The 21,492-nt window shown below is 41.9% G+C and overlaps 2 protein-coding genes across 2 annotated transcripts; one reads left to right on the top strand and one right to left on the bottom strand.

Annotated features, from left to right (window-relative positions):
- Window positions 1-2,689: 2,689 nt before the first annotated feature.
- On the bottom strand, window positions 2,690-7,784 carry LOC136432620 (pituitary tumor-transforming gene 1 protein-interacting protein-like). The gene is made up of 5 exons (XM_066424032.1): window positions 7,588-7,784; window positions 6,861-6,910; window positions 6,226-6,334; window positions 5,773-5,878; window positions 2,690-3,331 (listed from the first exon to the last, which is right to left on the bottom strand). Exons 1-5 carry the CDS (start codon window positions 7,739-7,741, stop codon window positions 3,202-3,204), a joined length of 549 nt encoding a protein of 182 aa, XP_066280129.1. The 5' UTR covers window positions 7,742-7,784; the 3' UTR covers window positions 2,690-3,201.
- A 2,571-nt stretch (window positions 7,785-10,355) lies between these two features.
- LOC136432619 (pinopsin-like) lies at window positions 10,356-20,862 on the top strand. The gene is made up of 6 exons (XM_066424031.1): window positions 10,356-11,862; window positions 15,467-15,685; window positions 17,025-17,209; window positions 18,192-18,329; window positions 19,275-19,514; window positions 20,035-20,862. Exons 1-6 carry the CDS (start codon window positions 11,673-11,675, stop codon window positions 20,266-20,268), a joined length of 1,206 nt encoding a protein of 401 aa, XP_066280128.1. The 5' UTR covers window positions 10,356-11,672; the 3' UTR covers window positions 20,269-20,862.
- The last annotated feature ends 630 nt before the right edge of the window (window positions 20,863-21,492 follow it).

The raw sequence follows: 21,492 nt of genomic DNA, 5'->3' as shown, positions 1-21,492 counted from the left end.
AAGACACTGGAGAATGTCAGATATAACCAGACCCTAGAAGCCCAGCATTTCGCAACTGATGCGCCTAGATTAAGTTGACACAAAAAGGCGTCTGCTGAAAGGCTGTCAGCTGGCACGTTCTGTCGTATTCTAATATAGTGTTTGATGGCATTGAGGGATGGTATCTCGAGTATAGAAATGTCTTGATAGCGACAAACTGGGCAGGCGCCTCAGCTAAGATCAATACAACGCTCATGGAATATCAGGAATTTTGTATATTACGCCACCAGGAAACGCTACCCTTGCCATTTAGTAAGATGCAATACAAGAAACCAATGCCGATTTTTTGCAGCGTGTCAAGGGCGTCACCAAGCGGACAAATAAATAATGTCATCACGTTAATATTGCAAATTCGATTTTGCATTGGCTATCCTATAGCGACCTCTATCGGCCAATGAAGTAAATGTTGCTGACGGACGAAAACGTCAACCAAGGCTACGCTGGTCAATCAACGCAAAGCAGTGTTTGCTCTTCGGGAACAGCGTCCACATCACGAATCATCCACATCACGAAGATAACATCCTTCATTGCAGTTCTACTTCTTTCCGCTGAGTAGTAGTGGCGTCCTTGTACCACAGCGAGTTGGAGAAGAGTCTTAAAATGAATAACAGACACGAAAGACGCTGCCTTTAACAGATGGACAGACGTAATGGTAAGCTCCTATAAAAGTAACGTGACATAATTTTAATAGTCCATACGTCCAGATCTTTCACAAAAGCAAGTGTCAGAATGTTGCTGACAATCGTTTAACTCCACATAGGAATGTGGCTGTTTCGTACGGGGTTGATGTTGTTGAAGAGGTTCATCAGTCACGTATAATAACAGTTACAAGAATATTCTTCGAACAGTGACTTAATAAAAGGTAGCGGAATACTAAAGGGGTTGATGTTGCTTTCACTTAAGGGAGTCTGCGCTCACAGCCTAAAGTACTTATTAGTATTACTCCTATAATTGAAAATTTTCTATGCTGTTCAGAGTGCTGTGAAAAAACTACCATGATTTGTGAGGGATAGGAGATCCGCTAGGATGGTACCGTTAGAACTGATAACGTGAGCGGTAATAACCAGTTAAGGACGAGCAATTAGTCAGGATTGCCGCCATGGCATGCCATACTCTAGCGGAATAGAAAAGAGGCACAGAATCACATTTCGGTAGCTTGAGTTCTAATATGTAGACGGGGACAGGTGAATGACCTAGTCCGCGCCGTAAACCGTGAAACATTTCAGGTAAAAGCACACGCACAGAGTCCGACATCTGTTGGTATTTCCACGGATGACATTCTCACTCAGGTATCAGTCTCTGGGCGAAATGGAACTGTACAGCGATTACATTCATAAAATTGTGTGGAAAATATTGTATTTAAAAACGAAGGCTTTTTCGAGCTAATGGGTCAATTCTATCAAATTCGTTTAAGTTGAACTTCAGAAACCCAAATAAAAAGATGATGTCATTTGCTGTATTGGCTAAGAATATTTTCTTTGTTTTCCCTTTTTTGCATGCGAACGTTCCGCATACAACACCCTAGAGTAAGCTACTATAATGCTACATGTACCTATTCATGATTATCAACATTTGAAGGTGAACGAATTCGAAATTAGCAGATCATGAATATAGACTTCCTGGCTTCCCAGAATCGTGCTCTGATCAACCTTGTCCGCAATCTGGGATGATCTTAATGTTGAGCATCCTTTGGGACCCAATCACGCAGCACCGGAGAAGAACGTATACTTTAATTTTCTCTATGATCAAGTACAAATGAACCACTGGTTGCGAGCAAAAGCAAAGTTATTCCCAAGGCGAACTGCGCACGGAAAGTGGGGGGACTTCAATATCACTTTGTATAACTCAGAAGAGACCTTGTTAACGTTATAAGAGATTCCAGTCTATGAATTTGTATCTGCCAACTTGGAGATTATAACCTCCGCCAACCTTGATAGATAACAGGCATCTGCTGAAGTTCAATCACGAAGTACTGCGGGGAACGAGGACTTTGATTGCCTCCGTGACCAGGTATGATATGAAGTACATGAAAGGTAAGAGCAAACTCATTCCCATGGCGAACTTTGGGCGGCATGTCAGTGATACTCTATTACTCGAGGCGTCTCGGAGAGCATTCTGTCAAGATTTTCTTGTCTATACATAAATTTCTGTCGACGTTATTGTAGTCCGAATATTGGCAACGTCACAAGTTTCAAAGTTCATCTATGTAGCATCTGGGATGATGACGAGCACCGGTGATCCACTGGACCACAGTGGCCAGAGACTGTTGATTGCCTACGTGATCAAGGATATTTCAATTACGGAAGAGCTGTAAGGGACCAAATCCATTCCCATTCCCGGTGTACGTACGACGGGATGACTGTGATCTTCCGTTGTAATTGGACAACCCAAAGGAGACCAATTGATATCATTCATATAAGGGTGACCTTGGTACGACAGTGAGGGGGCTGATACGTATATATTTTTGTTTTGAATCAACCTTAAGTTTTTACCCGTCTGCTGTTGAGTTCCAAATTCCAAATATTAGCATAGTCACACGGGAGAAGATTGACAATTTTCTTGAGTTGTCACATGGGAGTACTTCAAAGGGTCGGATTATGGACATCAACATGATCAGTGTGTACTAAAAGAATACAACTTAAGACCGGTAAAACACAGAGATTCGTGCAAAATTCATTATGTGATGATACATCGCTTATCTTGACAATAGTTATTCATCTAACAAAAACGGTCTTGCATGATCAAAATGCCAGCAACACATTGCAATGCCAGTGACAATTCCATTTGTACACTATGTTTCGTTTTTATTTGGTACAGACCTAGATAGAGGATTTATAGGCGCGAAATAAAGGTACGAATACGACTATTTCACCTGGCATGCATGATTCAAAGGCTCATTACTAAATAGATACACAGCCACTTGCCTCTCTATATGATACACATTCTAACAACAGAGGCATTTTGCTGTCACTCAAAAAAATCCATAAAACAAACCAATTGATGAAACAGTTACACCATGTAGTTTGTGACCGCAATTAGGGATGGATTCTAAACAATTGAGCCAAAACTACATTTCCAAATTCCCAACTATTCTTGCATACAAAAGTAGTCAATCCTATGAGTTGACGAATGTACATTGGGTTTGAACTAGTTTGGAACATTTTACATGAGTGTAGTCCTGTCTGTACGCATGTCACCGTGGTACACGTAGCGCCGGTTCCCACGGTCCATCTGGATGTCGCGGCCGTCTCGCCAGACACTCGAATCCCTCCCGGTCATGCGACTGTACCCACTGCAGAATACGTTAACAATGACGCAGTTAACACAGAGCCTGTCATGAAAGTAATCTGGCCCATCTACCTAGTACCTACAGCGAACCCTTCCACCCCGCTCCTCTTTCCGTTCTTAAGGTCAGCTTTACCTGTCAAGGACAATGCATGTACGACAGACAGAATGTGAAGTGTTCGTTAGCAATTACACAGTTAGCACAGAGCCTGTCATGGAAGTAATATTGCCCATCTATCGACAGCTAACCCTGCCACCCCGCTCCTATTTTAGTTCCTATAAGGTTAGCTTTACCTTTCAAGGAGAAGGTATGTACGGCAGACAGAATGCATAGTGTTAGTTAGCAATGACACAGTGGTGATATAGCGTGTCATGAAAGCAATGTTGTCAGTCTACCTACGGCGAAACCCCGCTGCCCTTTCCAACCTGTACCTGGCGAGAAGAATAGATGCACGGCAGATAGAATACATTGTTTTCGTTAGCAATGTTACGGTTGGGCTATAGTCTGACATGAAATAATATTTACTTGAGGTTATGGCAGGTATAATGCAAGTAAGGATTGAGAACACACGGGGGGGGGGGATTGTATGTGCATGTTTTCTGCAAACTTCCATTTACGAATCTTTAACCTCAACCAATCAACCAATCAGTCAATCGCAAAAGACAGAGTTCTGTGAAGATGTTTAGTCATACATAAACGTCCCTGGACCTGGACTAGTAGCTAAATCAAATTTTCCGTGAAAGTTTACAGTGAAACCTGGGGTTCTATTCGTTTTAATGTAGCGCATATCAAATTCATCTAGATCTACGTAACGTTAATTAGATGACTTCTCTAGATTTCTGAGAAAATGTACACTGTATGACTGTGTATGACTGTGTATGACTGTACATAACTCGAGAAGCTAAGGGTGGCAGTGCATGATATTTGGTGGATGGGTAGGGTTCGCGTAAAGAAAGGTCAAGTTCGATAACGGGTCTCCTAGCGGGTATCTGTGGTACTGCAGCGGAGCTTTAAAGTTTGAGGTCAAATTTTCTGCGAGCGATGAGTTCATGATTGTTTGGTAGACGATAGCTCTTGGGACAGGAAGTAAGTGGTGTAAGTTTTGGCCTCCTAGCAGCTTGTTTGGAACTGCAGGGGTCAATTTTTGTTTCAAACTTAGGGAGAGAATAACTCAAGAAGGGGTTGACGTATAGTCATGAGTTTTGCTATGCAGATAGCATGGATGATGATTTACATGATGAAATACTAATCAGTGGCATAATTGCATTATTGATTAGGAAAATTTATAAATCCGCTGCATTTCATGATAGGACTCTCAAACAGACGGACATCGATAATGCAAAAGGTAACCTTATTTGCAGACTTAATGAGAAAGTAATTCCATAGTGGTAAATGATGGGAATTTTAGTCTTGCGGCATTTTTGGCTGCTTACTTGATGCATATAAAAAGTCTGTTATCCTGCAATTGCACAACACTTAAAGACAGAAAACGCATGATCACCCCTGTAACTAAGTGGGCAACACCTGAGCGTTATCTAACCACAGATACAGCTAGAATAACTCTTTGTGAAAACATCAAACGGTCTCTTTTGATCGCCATGTTCCGAGGTAGAAGGTACGACAACGCAAGTCTCAGGTAAGGACTTAACGATGTGATATATATATATATATATAGTCAGTCTACCTTCCACATTCATGCTGGAATTTCTATTACAATGAAGATATCAAAGTATTGACCATGCTTTCGTGTGGATTTTGGGTCAATGTTTCTACAACATAGCTGAGAAATGCGAAATGACCTGACACCGAAATTTGATAATTCCCTGGGTTGACCATGACATACTCGTCCTTGTGTACGTTAGCAGCTTGTGGAATCTAGGAGGTTAAATACAGGTTAACCACCTTGGTGACAAGTAGTTTGTAAGAAGCACAAAAACGATAGAAAATGATCATCTTTTGACCTGCATAGTTGGGACACAGGACCAGATTACATTACCAGGCAGACATGTACCCAGTTTAAACATGAGGTCAGATTGCATAAAGAATGCAAACCCAAACGGTTTCTAGATTATCACAGATGACACTCACTCTATTCATGTTGTGACGTAAAGTTAATTTGCTCTTTATTAAGAAATCCTGTGTTTTCTAAAGGTCTAGAGCAGATATGTTTTTTTAAGTCCCGTAGCGATCATAAAATGTGTTGTAGAGTGTCGTGTGAATGTTTGAATTAGATGAGTACTATCTAATTTCTGTGGACGATGTTGTCGGTTGTGTGGCGGAGTGATACAACTTACTTATAGGAGTGATGCAAGTTTCCCAGGTCACAACCAATGTGCCTCATGATTCAGTAGTACAAGATACTTAGCTGGCGGTTAAATATGCCTGATGATAAAAGTTATTGCAGATGCTACTAGTATCATCATCTGTCTCGGATCTTCAACACTGACCTCCTGCGTGAGTCCCTACAGCAGCAACAGTAGCAACAGCAGCACAGGGCTAGCAGCAGAACCCCAACAATCGCCGCAGCGGTGATCACAATCGCCAGAAAGGTGACTATAAGAAAGAGGAATGGATTAGTTTTCATCTAGTCAGTGTCGTAACGTGACTGCCTGGCGCGGTTGTTACAGCTCCCACCGTTGAGTCATTCTGCGCCAGGCTGGAGGCCTGCCCGCCTTAGCCTGGGACCTCCTCCCCCCCTACTTTGCCCCTCGCGGGGTTATTTGGGGGTTATCAAAGTTGAAGTTGAATTTGAAGTAACCTTTGCCACTGGTAGGATATAGAGAAGTGAACAAATTTGTTCACACTACTATGTATCTGGTGTAGTACAGTCGAAAATTTTTGTGTCGGCAATTACAGTTAAAACTTTTTTTCAGTATAAATTGTACTTCGGCGTTACTTACCGGAACAACTGATCGTCCAGCGGACCTGGGCCAGCGGACACTCTGACACTGGCAGAATTTTTTCAGCCGGGTACAGGCGGCAGGAGTTGTCCTTGTAGCAGTAGTAACACTAGTAGAGAACACAGTTAACAGCGCTAGCTAGCTTTGGCATTTCAGATGGCTTTTTGAACATTAGTGAAACGTTATCTAATCTCGATTAATAAAGAAAACAGATGAGGGCATCTCATGTTTTTTGGTACAAACGCTTGAATAAATATTACTTCGATAGGATCTCTTGAACATATCACAAATATCATGAGGAGACATACAGCGAATACCTGTTGCTACTTTTAAACAATTGCATCACTTGTCTTAAATCAAGTTCACAAATTTGATGTCCTTCAGTGTGACATTTTTCAAAATTATATGTTGATTGATAGGCCTAACATTTGGGTCTCAGTAGCTATAGGTAACGTTAAGTACCAACTACTTTGGATTCAAAAACGATGCACAGAAGTTATGACTATCCGAGTGCACACACGGTTATCAATAAAAAGCAAGGCAAGGGCCCGCCATTAAGCATGGGACGTTACATAAGATCGATGGGACGTTAACAATGGACCCAAGTATTTTGTAGCTCACTATGCAACACCGACCTGCCAATTCTCAATGCATGCGCCACAGGACGAGTTGTAATGGCTACAGTCTGGAAAACAACCAAAGAAGCAACTGTCAAACAAAGGAGCCTTGGTCATCTGTTATGTAGCATTAGCTTTGTTTGAAGCCCGTAGCATAGTCAGAAAAGAAGAATTAGTCAATCAATATATGATGAAAACGAAAGGTGTTTTTGCAACATCTTAGCTTTCAACACACCGGTTAGCTTTATACCTACATTTACATTTACGCAACAGGCTCAGACGGACAGGCACCATTTGATTGATATTTAGTGACGTTTGTCAAAGAGTGAAACTTTGACTTTTTTTCACGTTTCGTCGAGTAAACAGAGACTGACGTGTAAGTCATTTGATAAATGTTATCTAAATCAATGAAAGGGTTTCAACATTTCGGGGGAATGTCATATATTCGTATATAAGTTCAACTGCGTAGTATACAACATTATGGAAAAGGTTATACCATTTTCCAACACAAGGACTGGATTGGACTGTATTTTCAAAATGTCACATTCGTTGAACTTTCTCTACTTATTACTTACGTCAATTATGCATGCCGAGAGTTTTTTGTTTAAATTTCGTCCTAGTTTGTACAAGTGCGCAGGAAATATCATATTGGGTCCTAAGCTAGCGGTGTTAGTACGTTCCTTATGATTCAACAAAACATGGAGAGATCTGGTGATCATGGTCTAACAGTAACCACCCGACTTACCCACTTCACCGCTAGGTGTGGTCAGGGTAGAGGCGTTCCCTGTGGTCACTTTGGCTGAAGTACTGGACAAGGTCGGCAAAGACTGCCCGCTGGCAAGGCCTAGAGCCACCGCCAGTGCGGCCACAAGAAGAAAATAGACTATCCCTTTCGACATGACTGCGATCTGTTGTGTTCAATGAGTACAAAGGACAGGATCGATTTTGATGTTGTTTGTAATGTGTCATCGATTATTCAGTATTCATTGTTTGGCCCTGCTTGTTGTTTTGCATATATTGTTTTGCAACGTTTTGCATATTTCTTCAGTGTCGCACGACGTCTGTTTTTTCGCCTAAAGACAAAAAGTTGAAGCAAATTACAAGCGTTCATACGTTGGAAAAGAAAAACGATGTGGAAAAAAATCTTACATCTGCTTGGAGATTAGTCATCGGTGACGTCATAACCTTGTCCCGTCCGAAGGTCACTAATACTAGTACATGTACGGGTACAGGTACAGGCATGTTTTGGTATGTTGTCATGTTTGCTAAAAATGAGATTCCATAACAATATGTTGCGAGAAGGGTCTGGGAGTCTCTTGCATACTGTAAATACAGAAATGTTTGCGGGGATTAAATTTCTCGCGGGGATTAAGTGTTCTCGGTGGTTTTGAGTTCGCGTTTGACACAATAGTAGCGCTACAGTCACACAATGGAACGGGTTTTCGCGGTGGTTTTAAGTTCGCGATGAGTAGTTCACCACGAAAACCGCGAACATGAAACCACCGCAAACATTTCTGCAATTACAGTAGTTTTGAAGTTTCTTCCACAAGTTGACTTCATTCTTTTAACGGACTTTCCTACATGAGTAACTGGATATTGACTGCAGTCTCACAAACTACCCGAGAAAAGCCCTTGGAGATAAGGGGGGTCATTTATCTGAAGGTTGCCAGCCGGGAAGATAATTAGAGGAAGATAAAAACAAGTGATAAGCACAACTAGTGATTTTACAAATCACTTCCGCGCAACTTAGTAACTATTTTCCCGTTAAACGAGGTAATTTACAGTGCCAGGTTGGGACGTTGAACAAATTTTCCTTTCACTTATTTATTCTACCAGTGGATACAGTCAGGTCTCAAGCTTGACGTGTTTTTCAGGTTCCCTGAAACAATACAATACATAGATACATATACAAAACACAAGGATCACGAGAATATAACAAGGTACTATACAAATGTACTGGTCATAGTGGGAAGATTTGATCATCATCATACATGAATACACGGCAAGTAACTTGCGCAAATGTACCCAGTAATATTCCCCGAATAAGCGTGTACCAGGTACCAGGCGTTTATTCAACTCTTCTAGAGACGTTTCTGTTTCAGAGGACAAGTCAACAAATTGACCATGGTAGGAAGACAGTGTTACAGACTTTGCGTCTGACGAATGCCTTGGTTGCATGCACGCTGCCAAAGACAGTTCGCCTAGTCTTTCCAATCGATTTATCTTTGACACACAGTAGACTGCACACTTTCAGAACCCACTGTAAAGGAACAGTGCAGGCTAAGTGGGGCTTACGGTAATGCTTTTAGCATTAACCGTGACATGGCATACAAATAGAACAGACTACAATCTACGAAACTTGTAAGTAAAAAGTCGCGTCTGGCAATTTTAGAAAAGATAACATGTCTTTCCAACAATCCAATAATGATTGCCAAGGTAAGTGGCACCTCCTAGCACACTCCTAACGTAGGTGATGATGAAATTCGATTATTATGAAAGAGAAGTAAGTTCAAGCAGTGCGTGCTCAGCATTGCACAACCAAATCTTCTAGTTAGCTATAGCGCGAAAACGAACATGGCATCCTGTGGCGTATCAGGACGCTCCGTAACAAATCATATCAGAAAGGAAGATTAGACGTCACGCTGGTAAGTAAATGCGTTTTATTGCGTTCGAACTTATTGCCTGTTTCAGATGAATGGTGATGGATTGATATCACTTAACAGTACGTGGTTATAAATGAATCCTTAAATGTCATCTTCATTATTTGCTCTTCGTCGGTAAAAGTCAGGTATGATATATGTGTTCCGCTTGTAGCGCATGATGACGGGTGATGTAGATTGAGGTAACTGTATGTTTACTCAGTATGTAACGTTAAGTCATCGTTACAAATCAATGTCCATTTGAACCTTGGACAGAGTGCAGATTGTGAAAACTTCGTGGTGGTTTTATACGTTCGTGGTTCAGCGCAATGCGAACATGTTCTTCGTGTTATTGCTGTACTACTTTACTGTTGTAACCGCGAACTTAGGACGCCTCTTTCCTCCTCCAACCGCGAAATTAAGCCATCGCGAAAGTAAAATGATTTACAGCAAGTCTTGCCTTATCAAACACAACTAAGAAAAAGTTGATTCAGATGATGAAAAAATTAACCTGATTTCTAACACAAATGAACGTACTCACCGAATACTAACAATATCAATTTTAAGATTTATGCTATAAAATCTCGCTTCACAGTTTCCCCCCGACCGTTAATACATATCTCCAATGTCACAAAACATGAACTTGATCGTTTTTTACTCTAATTCCAACACGCTAAGTTTGTGCCTGTATACATTGTATCAACACGCATTAGGTGTCGCAATACATGGAGAATGGTGTAATAATTGACATGCTTTTTACAAATTGTCTAAAGCCCTAATCTCCAAGCAGATCCACACCGGGCGCGAAAATCGTATATGCTAGCCAGAGAAGGTCCAGTCAGCCAGAGAGAGTCCAATCAGCCCGGTAGATTGGACCCTCTCTGGCTGACTGGACCTTCTCTGGCTAGCATATACGATTTTCGCGCCCGGTGTGGATCTGCTTGCCTTGGAGATTATAAAGCCCCCCCTCTCGAGCTCACTGGACCCGCGGCACGCTGGCGGCGTCGCTGCGTCCTAAACTGGATTTGTATTACCCTTGACTTTATAATGGGAATATCATTCAAAACGCACAACTATGACTGAAAAGACAACAAAACACAGAAAGCTTAAAAAGATTTGTTTTTTTGTCGATGAAATTCGTTGAGTGCTTTGTCAATTCTATCGGCCGCAGCGACGTGCCGCGGGTCCAGTGAGAGGGGCTTTAATATTCACAGCTTGGAGCTTATTAATAATGTTAATGGAACTTCCTTAAATTGCATGGAATATGGGACAAATAATTCCGGAACATGCATGTCAGGAAAAAGATTGCAATTTGGCAGAATCGCCGAGTCTACCGGCACAGATCCCGATTAGATACTCCGACCAGGATGCAATTAAAGAACCTGTCAGGGTGGTCTCGTTTTGATGAATCCGAAATTCCAAAGTAAATCAAACATGAATCGAAGTTGACATGTTCTGACTGTATATTTGAAGGAAAACCTTCACATTTTTGTAGACTCCTGTCGAGATTTCTACCGGTACAATCGGTGATTCGGCCAGATTGCGACCTTAACCTTCAGATGCACATTTCAAACACGGAGGAAAATTGCTTGCCAATCTATGTCTTCGCCGAGTTTCAAATTACGAACGATCGGACGTCACAAAGCTGATACAAATAAATGCAAGCCAAAATGTCAAAGATGGGATGACAGACTGGCAGACAAGCGCAATAACGTCGTGGTTACGTATGACGTTGAATAACAACGTGCTTGTTGTATAATCTGGTGACTGAACGCAATTCAGCTGCATCGAAACTCATACCGGAGGTTCAGTGACCATCATTTCATTTCGGCACCCTTGAGGCGGTGTAACATTTCATTACTTCCAGACTTTATTGTGATCAGGTATTGTGTATATGGCAATGCTCCAATGAAACATGGATTGAAGATTGAACAGGCGAGGGCGCCAACTGCCTTCACCCTAAATCATTTAACGTCTCAGCCGCGGAAAGAAATCACTATCACAATTAACCTTTTAGGGGTAACTGAACGGCCACTTTTGGCACCACTGGCCTGTGATCATCTCTCTTTACTTGGTCGTGTGTAACTGTTAATGTTTACATCAATATAAACATCAGCTTGCTGGGAAGTCAGTCACACATCAGCGCCGATGCAGCTAGAGACTGACTACAGCCTCCTCGTCTGATGGGACCATGACGCTCTACAACACCTCACGTCCGACCCAGGACCTCCCATGGGACGTCCCGTACGGTCAGGATCCCGTCTGGAACAGCTCTTTCACGTCCAACGCGAGCCAAGACGTAATAGGTCAAGGAAAGGGGGAACTTGAAGAATTTAGTGACTCCGCATACACGGCCATCGCCACAGGTCTGGCACTTATAGGTGAGTGACATAAGATATTACCTAACATTATGGGTAACATACATTTCAAATTCTCGAAGTTTCAAATCTACTACCCGTTTATAGGGCTTAACCGTCGGTGCGTCGTTATGCAAAATGTTTTATGACCGAAGGACCGTGGCGGCTGCTAGTAGAATTAGTCATCACCGCCGATTCACAGTATACTGTAAATGCAGAAATGTTTGCCCTGGTTTTATGTTCGCGGTTCTAAAACCACCGCGAAGAGCTGTTTCATTGCCGTACATAGCGCTAATATTGTTTCAAACGCGAACTCAAAACCAACGCGAACATTCCATTTCCTCCCTCTCGCGAAATTAAATCCCCGCTAACGTTTATGCATTTACAGTACTCTGTTCCTCAGGTTTATTCCAGTAAACAGAGTATGACGCCAATTGGGCTTTAACTGTACTCAAGCCTGCAGGGAAGGGATGGGTGGGTATATTTCGTCTGACGTTCTAGATGAGTACTAAATTATCTTGTCAGATGTACATTCACTGATAGCTATACTATGGACTACTTGAAAATGGACCAGCGATTAACGAAGGCGCTTAAAGATAACTCTACCAGGGCACATGATTCCGCCACCCTAGAAAGATACGTCCAAACAGATCTTCATCCCAACATCTCTAAGTATGATACACTCCTACATATCTAAACTGTGCATACCTGGGGGGTTCTGCACTAAACTAGATATCTCTCAAACAAAGGAGGTTACATATAACCTCCTTGCTCAAACCCACTGGTTTTCAAAATGACGGATTTATGTAACCCGGCGGATTAATGTTAATGGAGGTTACACTTCCCTGCCTTGGGACAACAGCACACTTAAAAATAGCACTGCTAAAGCCGGTAATGTTTGTTATACATACATACTAATGACCGCACATTTGCCCCAGTGAGGTTAAGCTTATTTAAACTGCACTTACGTGCAGTATTTTACTGATCTAAATCAATATTTCTAAACCACACCCCTCCATATAGGTTGAACAGACTAGAGTATAAAAGAATACTTTTGAATCCTAAGTCCTATTTAGTTGAGGTGAATCGCTAATTTCTTATTCAAAATCAGAATATGAAATAGGGCACAATAATCCGAATGCGAAACTCGTGCTGTAAGGTAATAGTGTAGCAAGTTAAATATAGGCTGCCTGGCATATTGAAAGCCTACCGGGGAACATGCGCCATGCTGTTTATGTTATAAGACGACCCCATCTAGGCTGAAGAGACACCGAGGGCAGGAACTCATATTGCCTGCCTGAAACCTGAACAGCTTGATTGATGCCTCGTGGACTTCACAAAAGAAAACTCAATTTGTGGCGCAAAGCCAAAACCAGAATCTCGAAAAACATGTAGACGGAATGACATGACGAAGCTATTGCCTTACAGGAAAGCTAGCAGACAAGAAGTTTCTATGGTGTTGTCGCTAATACATGATGGTGTCAGTGCACATTTGCGTAGTCTATCTAGATTGGGGAGGGGGGCGACGGACAATATCACCTGCAGTCGTAAAATACGATAAAAGCACTAAGAAATCGTACATTTCCTTACTCTATTGTATAAAATGTTGCTACAATTGTACATATCAAAGCATTTATGAAAGACAATTTTAACTACTTTTTGCTCAGTCTGCTCTGGGTATATGAGCTATAATTTACTATGCTTTCTAAGAATTTCAAAACCAAGTATTGTGATATTATTCATAAAAAGTTTCATTGAGGGCCCTACACTCCATTTTAAAAGGCGAATACATACATTCAATGGGGAAATGATCCGCGCAAAGAATCCATTAAGTTACATACTTATTAGCGACGAATATATGGTATTTCCTTTATACAGGTGAGTGAAATCCAATTAAACAAATCGATGGGGCTTGGTTCACTCCATTTGTATCGGATTGTAGTAGTATTTAGAAATATTCGGTTCCTGACAAATTGCGCACTGAGAGAAATGCAAGATGCCATCACATGCATCAGCAACTTGTCACTCGTCCGATTGCCCCTCACTCTTGCCTTGTTAGTGATGACTTTAAAGGCAACCAAATCAATATAAGTGTCCCCAAAATGTAAATAAGAAAATTTTGAAATCTTTATTGTAGTGACATTTACTAACACTGTTTAGCACATTTGCGTAGTAACTTCATATTTTTAACATCTTAAAACCACACAAAAACGTGCCGTGCGATGATCCTCTTAGTTTCGGGACCCCGGCATCGATTTTCAGTGAGTTTTCACATTACAACGACAGCGTATTTTTGCATCATGGACGTCGCTATACATTGTGACAGTGTTGTTTGAACTAATCGGAAAAGACTAAATGAAAAAATTCAAAATTTTTGGAACCCTTATATTGCTTGGGTTTCCTTTAAAGTGCTCGCGGCCCAGCAACAAAGTAAGAAATTACCGAAACCAGATAGACATCCCTGCAGGATAGATTCCTTTATAAACGTCTTGTCTAAGTTTTCTTTTGTGTTTTCCGTGTTCACTAAGATCGTGTACACGAATCCAGCCCTGTTCCTGACGTCACATTGTAGCAGATCAATAAACCATTAGCTCTGGGACTCGGGATTTCTAGACATCACCAAGAAGCTCTGGCGTCATTTCAGTTAAAAGTAGGGATTGGTTTTCACCTTTCTGCGCTAGCGTTGACGTGCATCGGCGACCGGGACGACACCGGGATATTTCACTTTCAGCAGGCTCCGAAGACGTCACAAAGAAAAGTAAATCAGTCATCTTCTAAAAAGACTACTGGAGCCATGAGCATTTTCGAATCAATTACTGAAACTATAAGGAAGAGGCTCTTAGAGGTATTAACATTTCAGAGTGCTCAACATTTCCCTAATTCTCTATCTCAATTCACTTTCAGCAGGAAGTCATCGCAAAGAAAAGGAAATCAGTCATCTTCGAAAAAGACGACTGGAGCCATGAGTGTTTTCCGAATCAATCACTGAGACTAAAAGGGACGGGCTTTTAAAGTGACCTTTCTTTTCCGTTTGCGATACAAAACCGTCCAACTTTTCCCTCAACGACGTCAACAACATCTTATTAATTATCTATGTACATCGTGGCACAGTTGTCTTTTTCTGTACTACAATTGAGAATGCGTGTCGTATGATTTCTCTGAGTCAAACATTTGAAGAGGCTTTAGTCCACAGGCCCAATTTTGTACTGCTAGCACGTTCTATCCAGTTGCAAGACTACTTTGGTCTAAATATATAAAGTTGATTTAGCGTAGCTTCTTCTTGATTCAACTTAGCTTCAAGAACTAATCCACGCAGTCTTTGACTTTCCAATTGAAATGGTAATTTTTAAGAGCTTTCATCAGTCTAGCTAGGAAAGTTAAGGAGCTGTGATCCGCACTATGCCTATACGGGATTTGTGGTTAATTGAACAGGTTGGTAATTCAAAGGTTCACAATGTTCTTTTCACACAACCAGTAGATGTTCATTTGCTAGCTTTTTTGCAGTCCTTCAGCTGCCTTCGTCAGAGCAACACTGGCGTGACTGGCTCTACTTCCCACCGCTAAGTGGCGTTGGAGTCTAAAGGATGCGGTCCCAAACGTGACTAAGTTTGTATCCCCCCCCCCTCAGGATTTGTGGGTTTCATGAACAACTTCGCCGTCATTCTTCTGATTGGAGGTCATCGTCAGCTGCGCACGCCCTTCAACCTGCTGCTGCTGAACATGTCCGTGGCCGACCTGCTGGTGTCCGTGTGCGGCAACACGCTGTCCTTCGCCTCCGCCGTCCGCCACCGCTGGCTGTGGGGCCGGCCGGGCTGCGTCTGGTACGGGTTCGCCAACAGCTTGTTCGGTGAGTAGGATGCAAGGTCGGAAACCACGATTAATGTTCATTCATTCTTTCCACATACAATACCCGAGTGGAATTCCCTGCCTGGCCAGGTCGTGTTGTCTTCCACAGTTGAGACTTTCCGGGCCAGGCTGGAGGCCTGCCCGCCTTAGCCCGGGACCTCTCCTCACTACTTTGCCCTTGACGGGGTCATTTGGTGGTATACCAAAAGTTGAAGTTGACATGTTGATTAGTATCAATAGGGCTTTACCTGCGAAAGATGACAATGACTTGAAATTGGGTGGACATTAATAGCAGTCCTCATAGTTCATAATTATGCCCATAAGTGTGAATACGCCGCTTCGAACCAAATGAGGCCCTTAAGCTTTGTAAAAACCAACAAACAAACAAATTCGAAACAAGACTTGTTCGTCTGAGACCTTGAAGGCATCAAGAAAAAGCAGGATGGTTTAACAATAGACCAAAGATGTCAAAAAGGGAATAAATAGTGGATAACATTTGACAATACTTATCGGTCAGCGGGTAATACTATAGACTGATGGATGCATTTTCAACGTCGCCAACAAATTGATTGATGGGTATTGATCCACCCAAGTGAAGCGTCAAGGCAACAAAGAACAACCACGAAAAGAGATCACCCTAAACAAAATCCCCTTTGCAAATCCAGGATAATTAATTCTCTGAGGGACAATCAGTCTTTCTTAAAGACAGACTATCGGATAAAACAGGATTATGCGAAATTGGGCCGTAGAGGAAACTAAGGCAAAGGGCAGTGTGGGGTATATTAGTATATTAGCCATTGAACCGTGGAAGCACTAGGGTTGTATGATCTCAGAACTTAAGCTGAAAAGTTTATGTATCAAACTTACCTGTTTTAAGACAGGGAGACTGTTACTAGATCGAAAAGGGCTGAGGGAGTACAATTGGAAATCGGCAATCAGAGAAAGCAAACATCACCCCCTCTGGCAGAACATGCGGAAACTGCACTGTTCCCTCTGGCAGAATATACAGAAACTGCATTGCGCCAACACACACACACACACACACACACACACAAACACACACACACACACACACACACACACACACAAACACATAAAAAGACAGAGAGACAGACAATACTTTTACCTCCATGAGGGTGAAGTGATAAACAGGGAACTAAATTGAAAAACAAATGACTGAACGATGCAATTTGTGAAATGACCACCGAAAATCAATAAAGATACAAAGTAACAAAGCTGAGCAGTCACAGGGCCGAAAGTATTAACCCCAGTCTTATCAAGGCGGATTACCTTTCACATCGATCGTTTTGTAACTACCATTGGTTGTCATCTATCCACAGGCATTGTGTCACTGGTGACCCTCAGCGCCCTGGCGTTCGAACGGTACTGTGTAGTGGTGCGGAGCTCGGACATGCTGACCTACAAGTCTTCTCTTGGCGTAATCACCTTCATCTGGATGTACTCTCTCCTCTGGACAAGCCTCCCTCTGTTGGGGTGGAGCAGTTATCAGTTTGAAGGTCATCATGTAAGTAAACCTAGTAAAACTAAAGGTAGCAAGAACACATTTTCGGCCTATGGGGGTTTCTACAGTTAAGGGCCACAAGGTGACTGGCTTCGACGCGGTAAAATTATAGTAGAGTGCACTTAGTCTAGAGAAATACGAAAAACGCATATATTTGAGTTTAGTATACAACCTACAAATACATTGTAATTCAAAAACAAACAAAACTCTGTCAGCGCATCGGCTTCTCACTCCCTCTTTGAAACAGCGCCCAGCGGAGGTTACTGAACTGCAGCTGACTCACCCCGAGAGGCAGTTGCGTAAGAAAGTACATCAATGCAAAAACGAAAGCGTTCACAATCCAAGTCATACAGTCTAAAATCTGACATATTTCTACATCACACAGCACATGTAATACATGGATCCCTGTCACATGCGACTTTCTACCCAGTCTTCAAGAATTTTGGCCGTACTACTTTTTGTACCCGCGTCATATACCCCGGGGGTCGCGGATAAATACTGTGTTCGAATTCTGCGACCTTGAAGCCTGATGCACATGACGTGACAGACATTTAAACTTCTGTGATACATTATGTAGCGAAGAAAAGGTAATCGGGAGAGCCGTTAGGGTCGATTTGTCTCTACAAGACTACTACTTTTTAATTTTTCAATTTTAACAGGTACGGGTACACTTGCCATTCAGTCCGGACCTGTACCTATACTTTTTAATCGATACAGGCAGTAGCTACACAGTCTTATCAATAGGTTATTCTAAACTTCACAAACTTCCTCCCTCATCTTCGAAGCTTCGTGCACGTACGTAAATAAACATCAGGCAAAAAATTATTTCTCTCTGCTGTCTGACATTTTAAGAACATTAATCAAACCACAGGACATGGCATTCAGCGACAGAGATTCATAACAACGAATGAAATGTTACACATTAATTATATGACAATGGATGAGAAATGCTTCAATGTAATCTTCTCTCTGTGTACATGTCCAGATCGGTTGCTCTGTGAACTGGGTGGAACACAACTTCGGCAACGTGTCCTACATCATCACCCTGATGGTGACCTGTTTCTTCGTGCCGATGGTGGTTGTGTGTTGGTCGTACGCCGGCATCTGGCGCACAGTCAGAATGGTAAGGCTCTTGTGGGTTAGTCCATTCTTGCATGAGTTGGGAGCAAATTTTGAGTGGATGTTTTTGGAATGGTTCAATATGTATGATGGTAGCTGTGGAAAAGTCAATTCTTGTATAGTGGGTCAAAGTGGGAAAACTCCATTTCCCAGACTGGGATGACTTTGCAATAGTTCATTTTTGGGCAGAAGTTAATTTGGAGTGTTCTATTTTTGCTCAGAAATAACTTTGAAACAGTTCATTTTTGCATGGAATGGGATATGGAGTGAAATATGCCATATTTGCTGGCAAATATTGCTTTTCTAGTTTAACTACTTATTTTTAAATTCATTTATTACTTGCTTGCTTCATTGATTGATTGATTGGTTGGTTGGTTGATTGGTTGGTTGGTTGGTTGGTTGGTTGGTTGGTTGGTTGGTTGGTTGATTACTGGGTTTCATTTGTACAACTTTTTAAACGCCAAATGCCACCACGTGTTTCTCTGACCTTTAAACATGTAGACATGACATCTATCATCAGCCCTCAATCGACCCACAAATCAACTTATTAAAAGAAACCCAAGCAATTTTAGGGCCCAAAAATCAGATTCTGAAAGTCAATTTATTTAGTCATTTCTATACATGATTAGTTCAAACAACACCATCACAATGTAACGTTACAACAAAGTCCATGATGTAAAAATACCTCTCTGAAAATTTTCGCCGGGGTTTTTGCAGGCTCGCGAAACTAAGGTAATCATCGTACGACACGGTTTTTCGCGGTTTTAACTTAAAATGCTCAAAGTATAAAGTTATTACACAAATGTGCTAAACAGTGTTAGTAAATGTCATTACCATAAAAGTTTCAGCATTTTCTAATTTCCATTTTATGGGCCCTATATTGCTTTGGTTGCCTTTAACGAGCAAGTTTCTCAGCAACACAATCTTTCTCCTAACATTCCTCCCTCAGAGTGCTGAGATGAAGTCTGAGTTTGGGAACCCGAAGAACACGGGACGTCTGGTGACGACTATGGTGGTGGTCATGATCGTCTGTTTCCTGGTGTGCTGGACCCCGTACGCCGTCATGGCGCTCATCGTGACCTTCGGCGCCGATCACCTGGTCACCCCGACAGCCTCCGTCATCCCCTCCCTGGTGGCCAAGTCCAGCACGGCCTACAACCCCATCATCTACGTGTTGATGAACAACCAGGTCAGCTATTAGTAAAGTGTGACACGTTGCACTTTTCATGAGCAGAAATCGTGACCAGAATTTGATGGTGTAGAGTATCGTTGAAGGTCGGACAACCAGTGACATTTTGAGTTAAGCACGCTGTAAATGAAACACAGTGAATCACTCATTCAATCAATCAATCAATCATTCAAATAATCAATCAATCAATCAACCAACCAACCAAACAATCAATCAATAGAGATTCGAAAGAAAAGAAAGGTAGCATAAACAGCATCTTCTTCTCCGCACTGCTCCTGAGGAGTTGGGATACAAGCTTAGTAGTCACGTTTGGGACCGCATGCTTCCGACTGCAGCGCCACCTGACGTTAGCAGTGGGAAGTACATGTAGAAACAGTCAGTATTGCTCTGAGAACGGTAACAGAGGGACTGTCAACACATCTTAAACAGCATGTCATAAGTTCTGTTTTCTATATGCTCAATAAAATCATCAAATAAAATAACCAGATGATTATGTTACCTTTCTCTTTCCAACTTCTAGTTTCGGGAGTTTCTACTGGCACGTCTCGAGAGGCTCTGCTGCCGTCAACCGAGAGCGCCAAGGGTCACGCCGATTGGAATTGACGACAACACGCAAGTGCGGCTTGGCGGAGAGGGGCCCAGCCAAGCACAGCCGTTCCTTCCGTCCGAGGAAAACGGGGACAAGGTTGAAATGTTAACAAAAGCGCAGGAGAACCAACTGAAAGGAGACGGCCTCTCCATAATATCAGAATAGATATACTGTTCGTTTGTGCCATACATACATTCATGTACATAATGAGTTAATGAGACAGTTTTCATGTTCTGAGACAACGTCTTGTATCTGATGAGCTAACATTCCATCGAAGGTAGAGATTCTAAAATCTTTATGATGTGAGTAAAGGTGTAACGTCATTTTAAAAGCTTTACGATGTCATATATTGTATTTATTTTGTACGAAACTATAAAAAGATAGCCTCTGTCTTTACCCATCTCTCGCTGACTGGGGTTAATGCCCCCCCTTCGAACCGTCGAGAGCTTTATAGTCAGGCTACTGTACATCGTAACAAAGACAAGACACCAATCACAAAAGATGTGTCGCGCAGCACGTGCTCTGTCGATCAGTTTTCTAAGCTGCCATACCGTTGGTCACTGGTTTATAGTTTTTTTAACGGCCCTCTAAAGACGGCTACTGACATATAGCAGCAATTTTGTCTGTCTCCTTGTTATTCGTGTGCAGCCTCTATCAAGTGTAATAAAAGTCAGCGCTATCATTAGCTCTTTACTCTCTCCATCACTCGGGCCATTGGCTGCGATCAATAGTAATAAAAACACCTCTGAAGGCCATGTACTGTTCCCATGAACATTGGCGATGTCCATAGACTTTACTAAGGCTTTAGCAGTGACAGTTGTAACAGCACATTGGCAGATAAAATAACGTTGTAAACATGAGGTCGACAAAACGTATTGATCGCCTTTCATTTGTTTCATCTAACGCTGTCTGATGGACCACTGTTTCTTCCCGCAACTGGGTTATAGCTGAATAGGGTCATGTTACCTATTATTAGTATTCCTTTCATGTGGAAAGTTTCAAGGGAATAGCTAAAGTTTCCTATTACGGTATTGGATATAACTTCACAGTTGGAGAAATATGTAAAAGGAATGGACTAATAGTACGGAAGTGACAATGTCTTAGGAAACCCCCTAGAATGTAGACGACATTTAGTCAGAATCTGTATGATATGCCATCAAGATACGTTGATGAAAGTTAGACATCCATGCCCAGGTTGCAAGATACGCCAAAAATAGTTACTAAAGCAACTGTTTAAAAATCTTATCCAGTTGCTTGAAAAACTATTTTTGGCGTATGCCATCAAGAATTTTCATTTATAATGAAGTGGAATACTCGAAATCACTGAATCAGTTTGAGATGGGATTTCAGATGAAAGTAGCGTACTCGTGTGGGATGCTGTATGGAAGA

Source organism: Branchiostoma lanceolatum, chromosome 4 (assembly GCF_035083965.1).
Source record: "Branchiostoma lanceolatum isolate klBraLanc5 chromosome 4, klBraLanc5.hap2, whole genome shotgun sequence".
Taxonomy (NCBI): Eukaryota; Metazoa; Chordata; class Leptocardii; order Amphioxiformes; family Branchiostomatidae; genus Branchiostoma; species Branchiostoma lanceolatum.
Note: the sequence above shows the minus strand (reverse complement) of the source record. Positions and strands in the feature narration are given on the sequence as shown.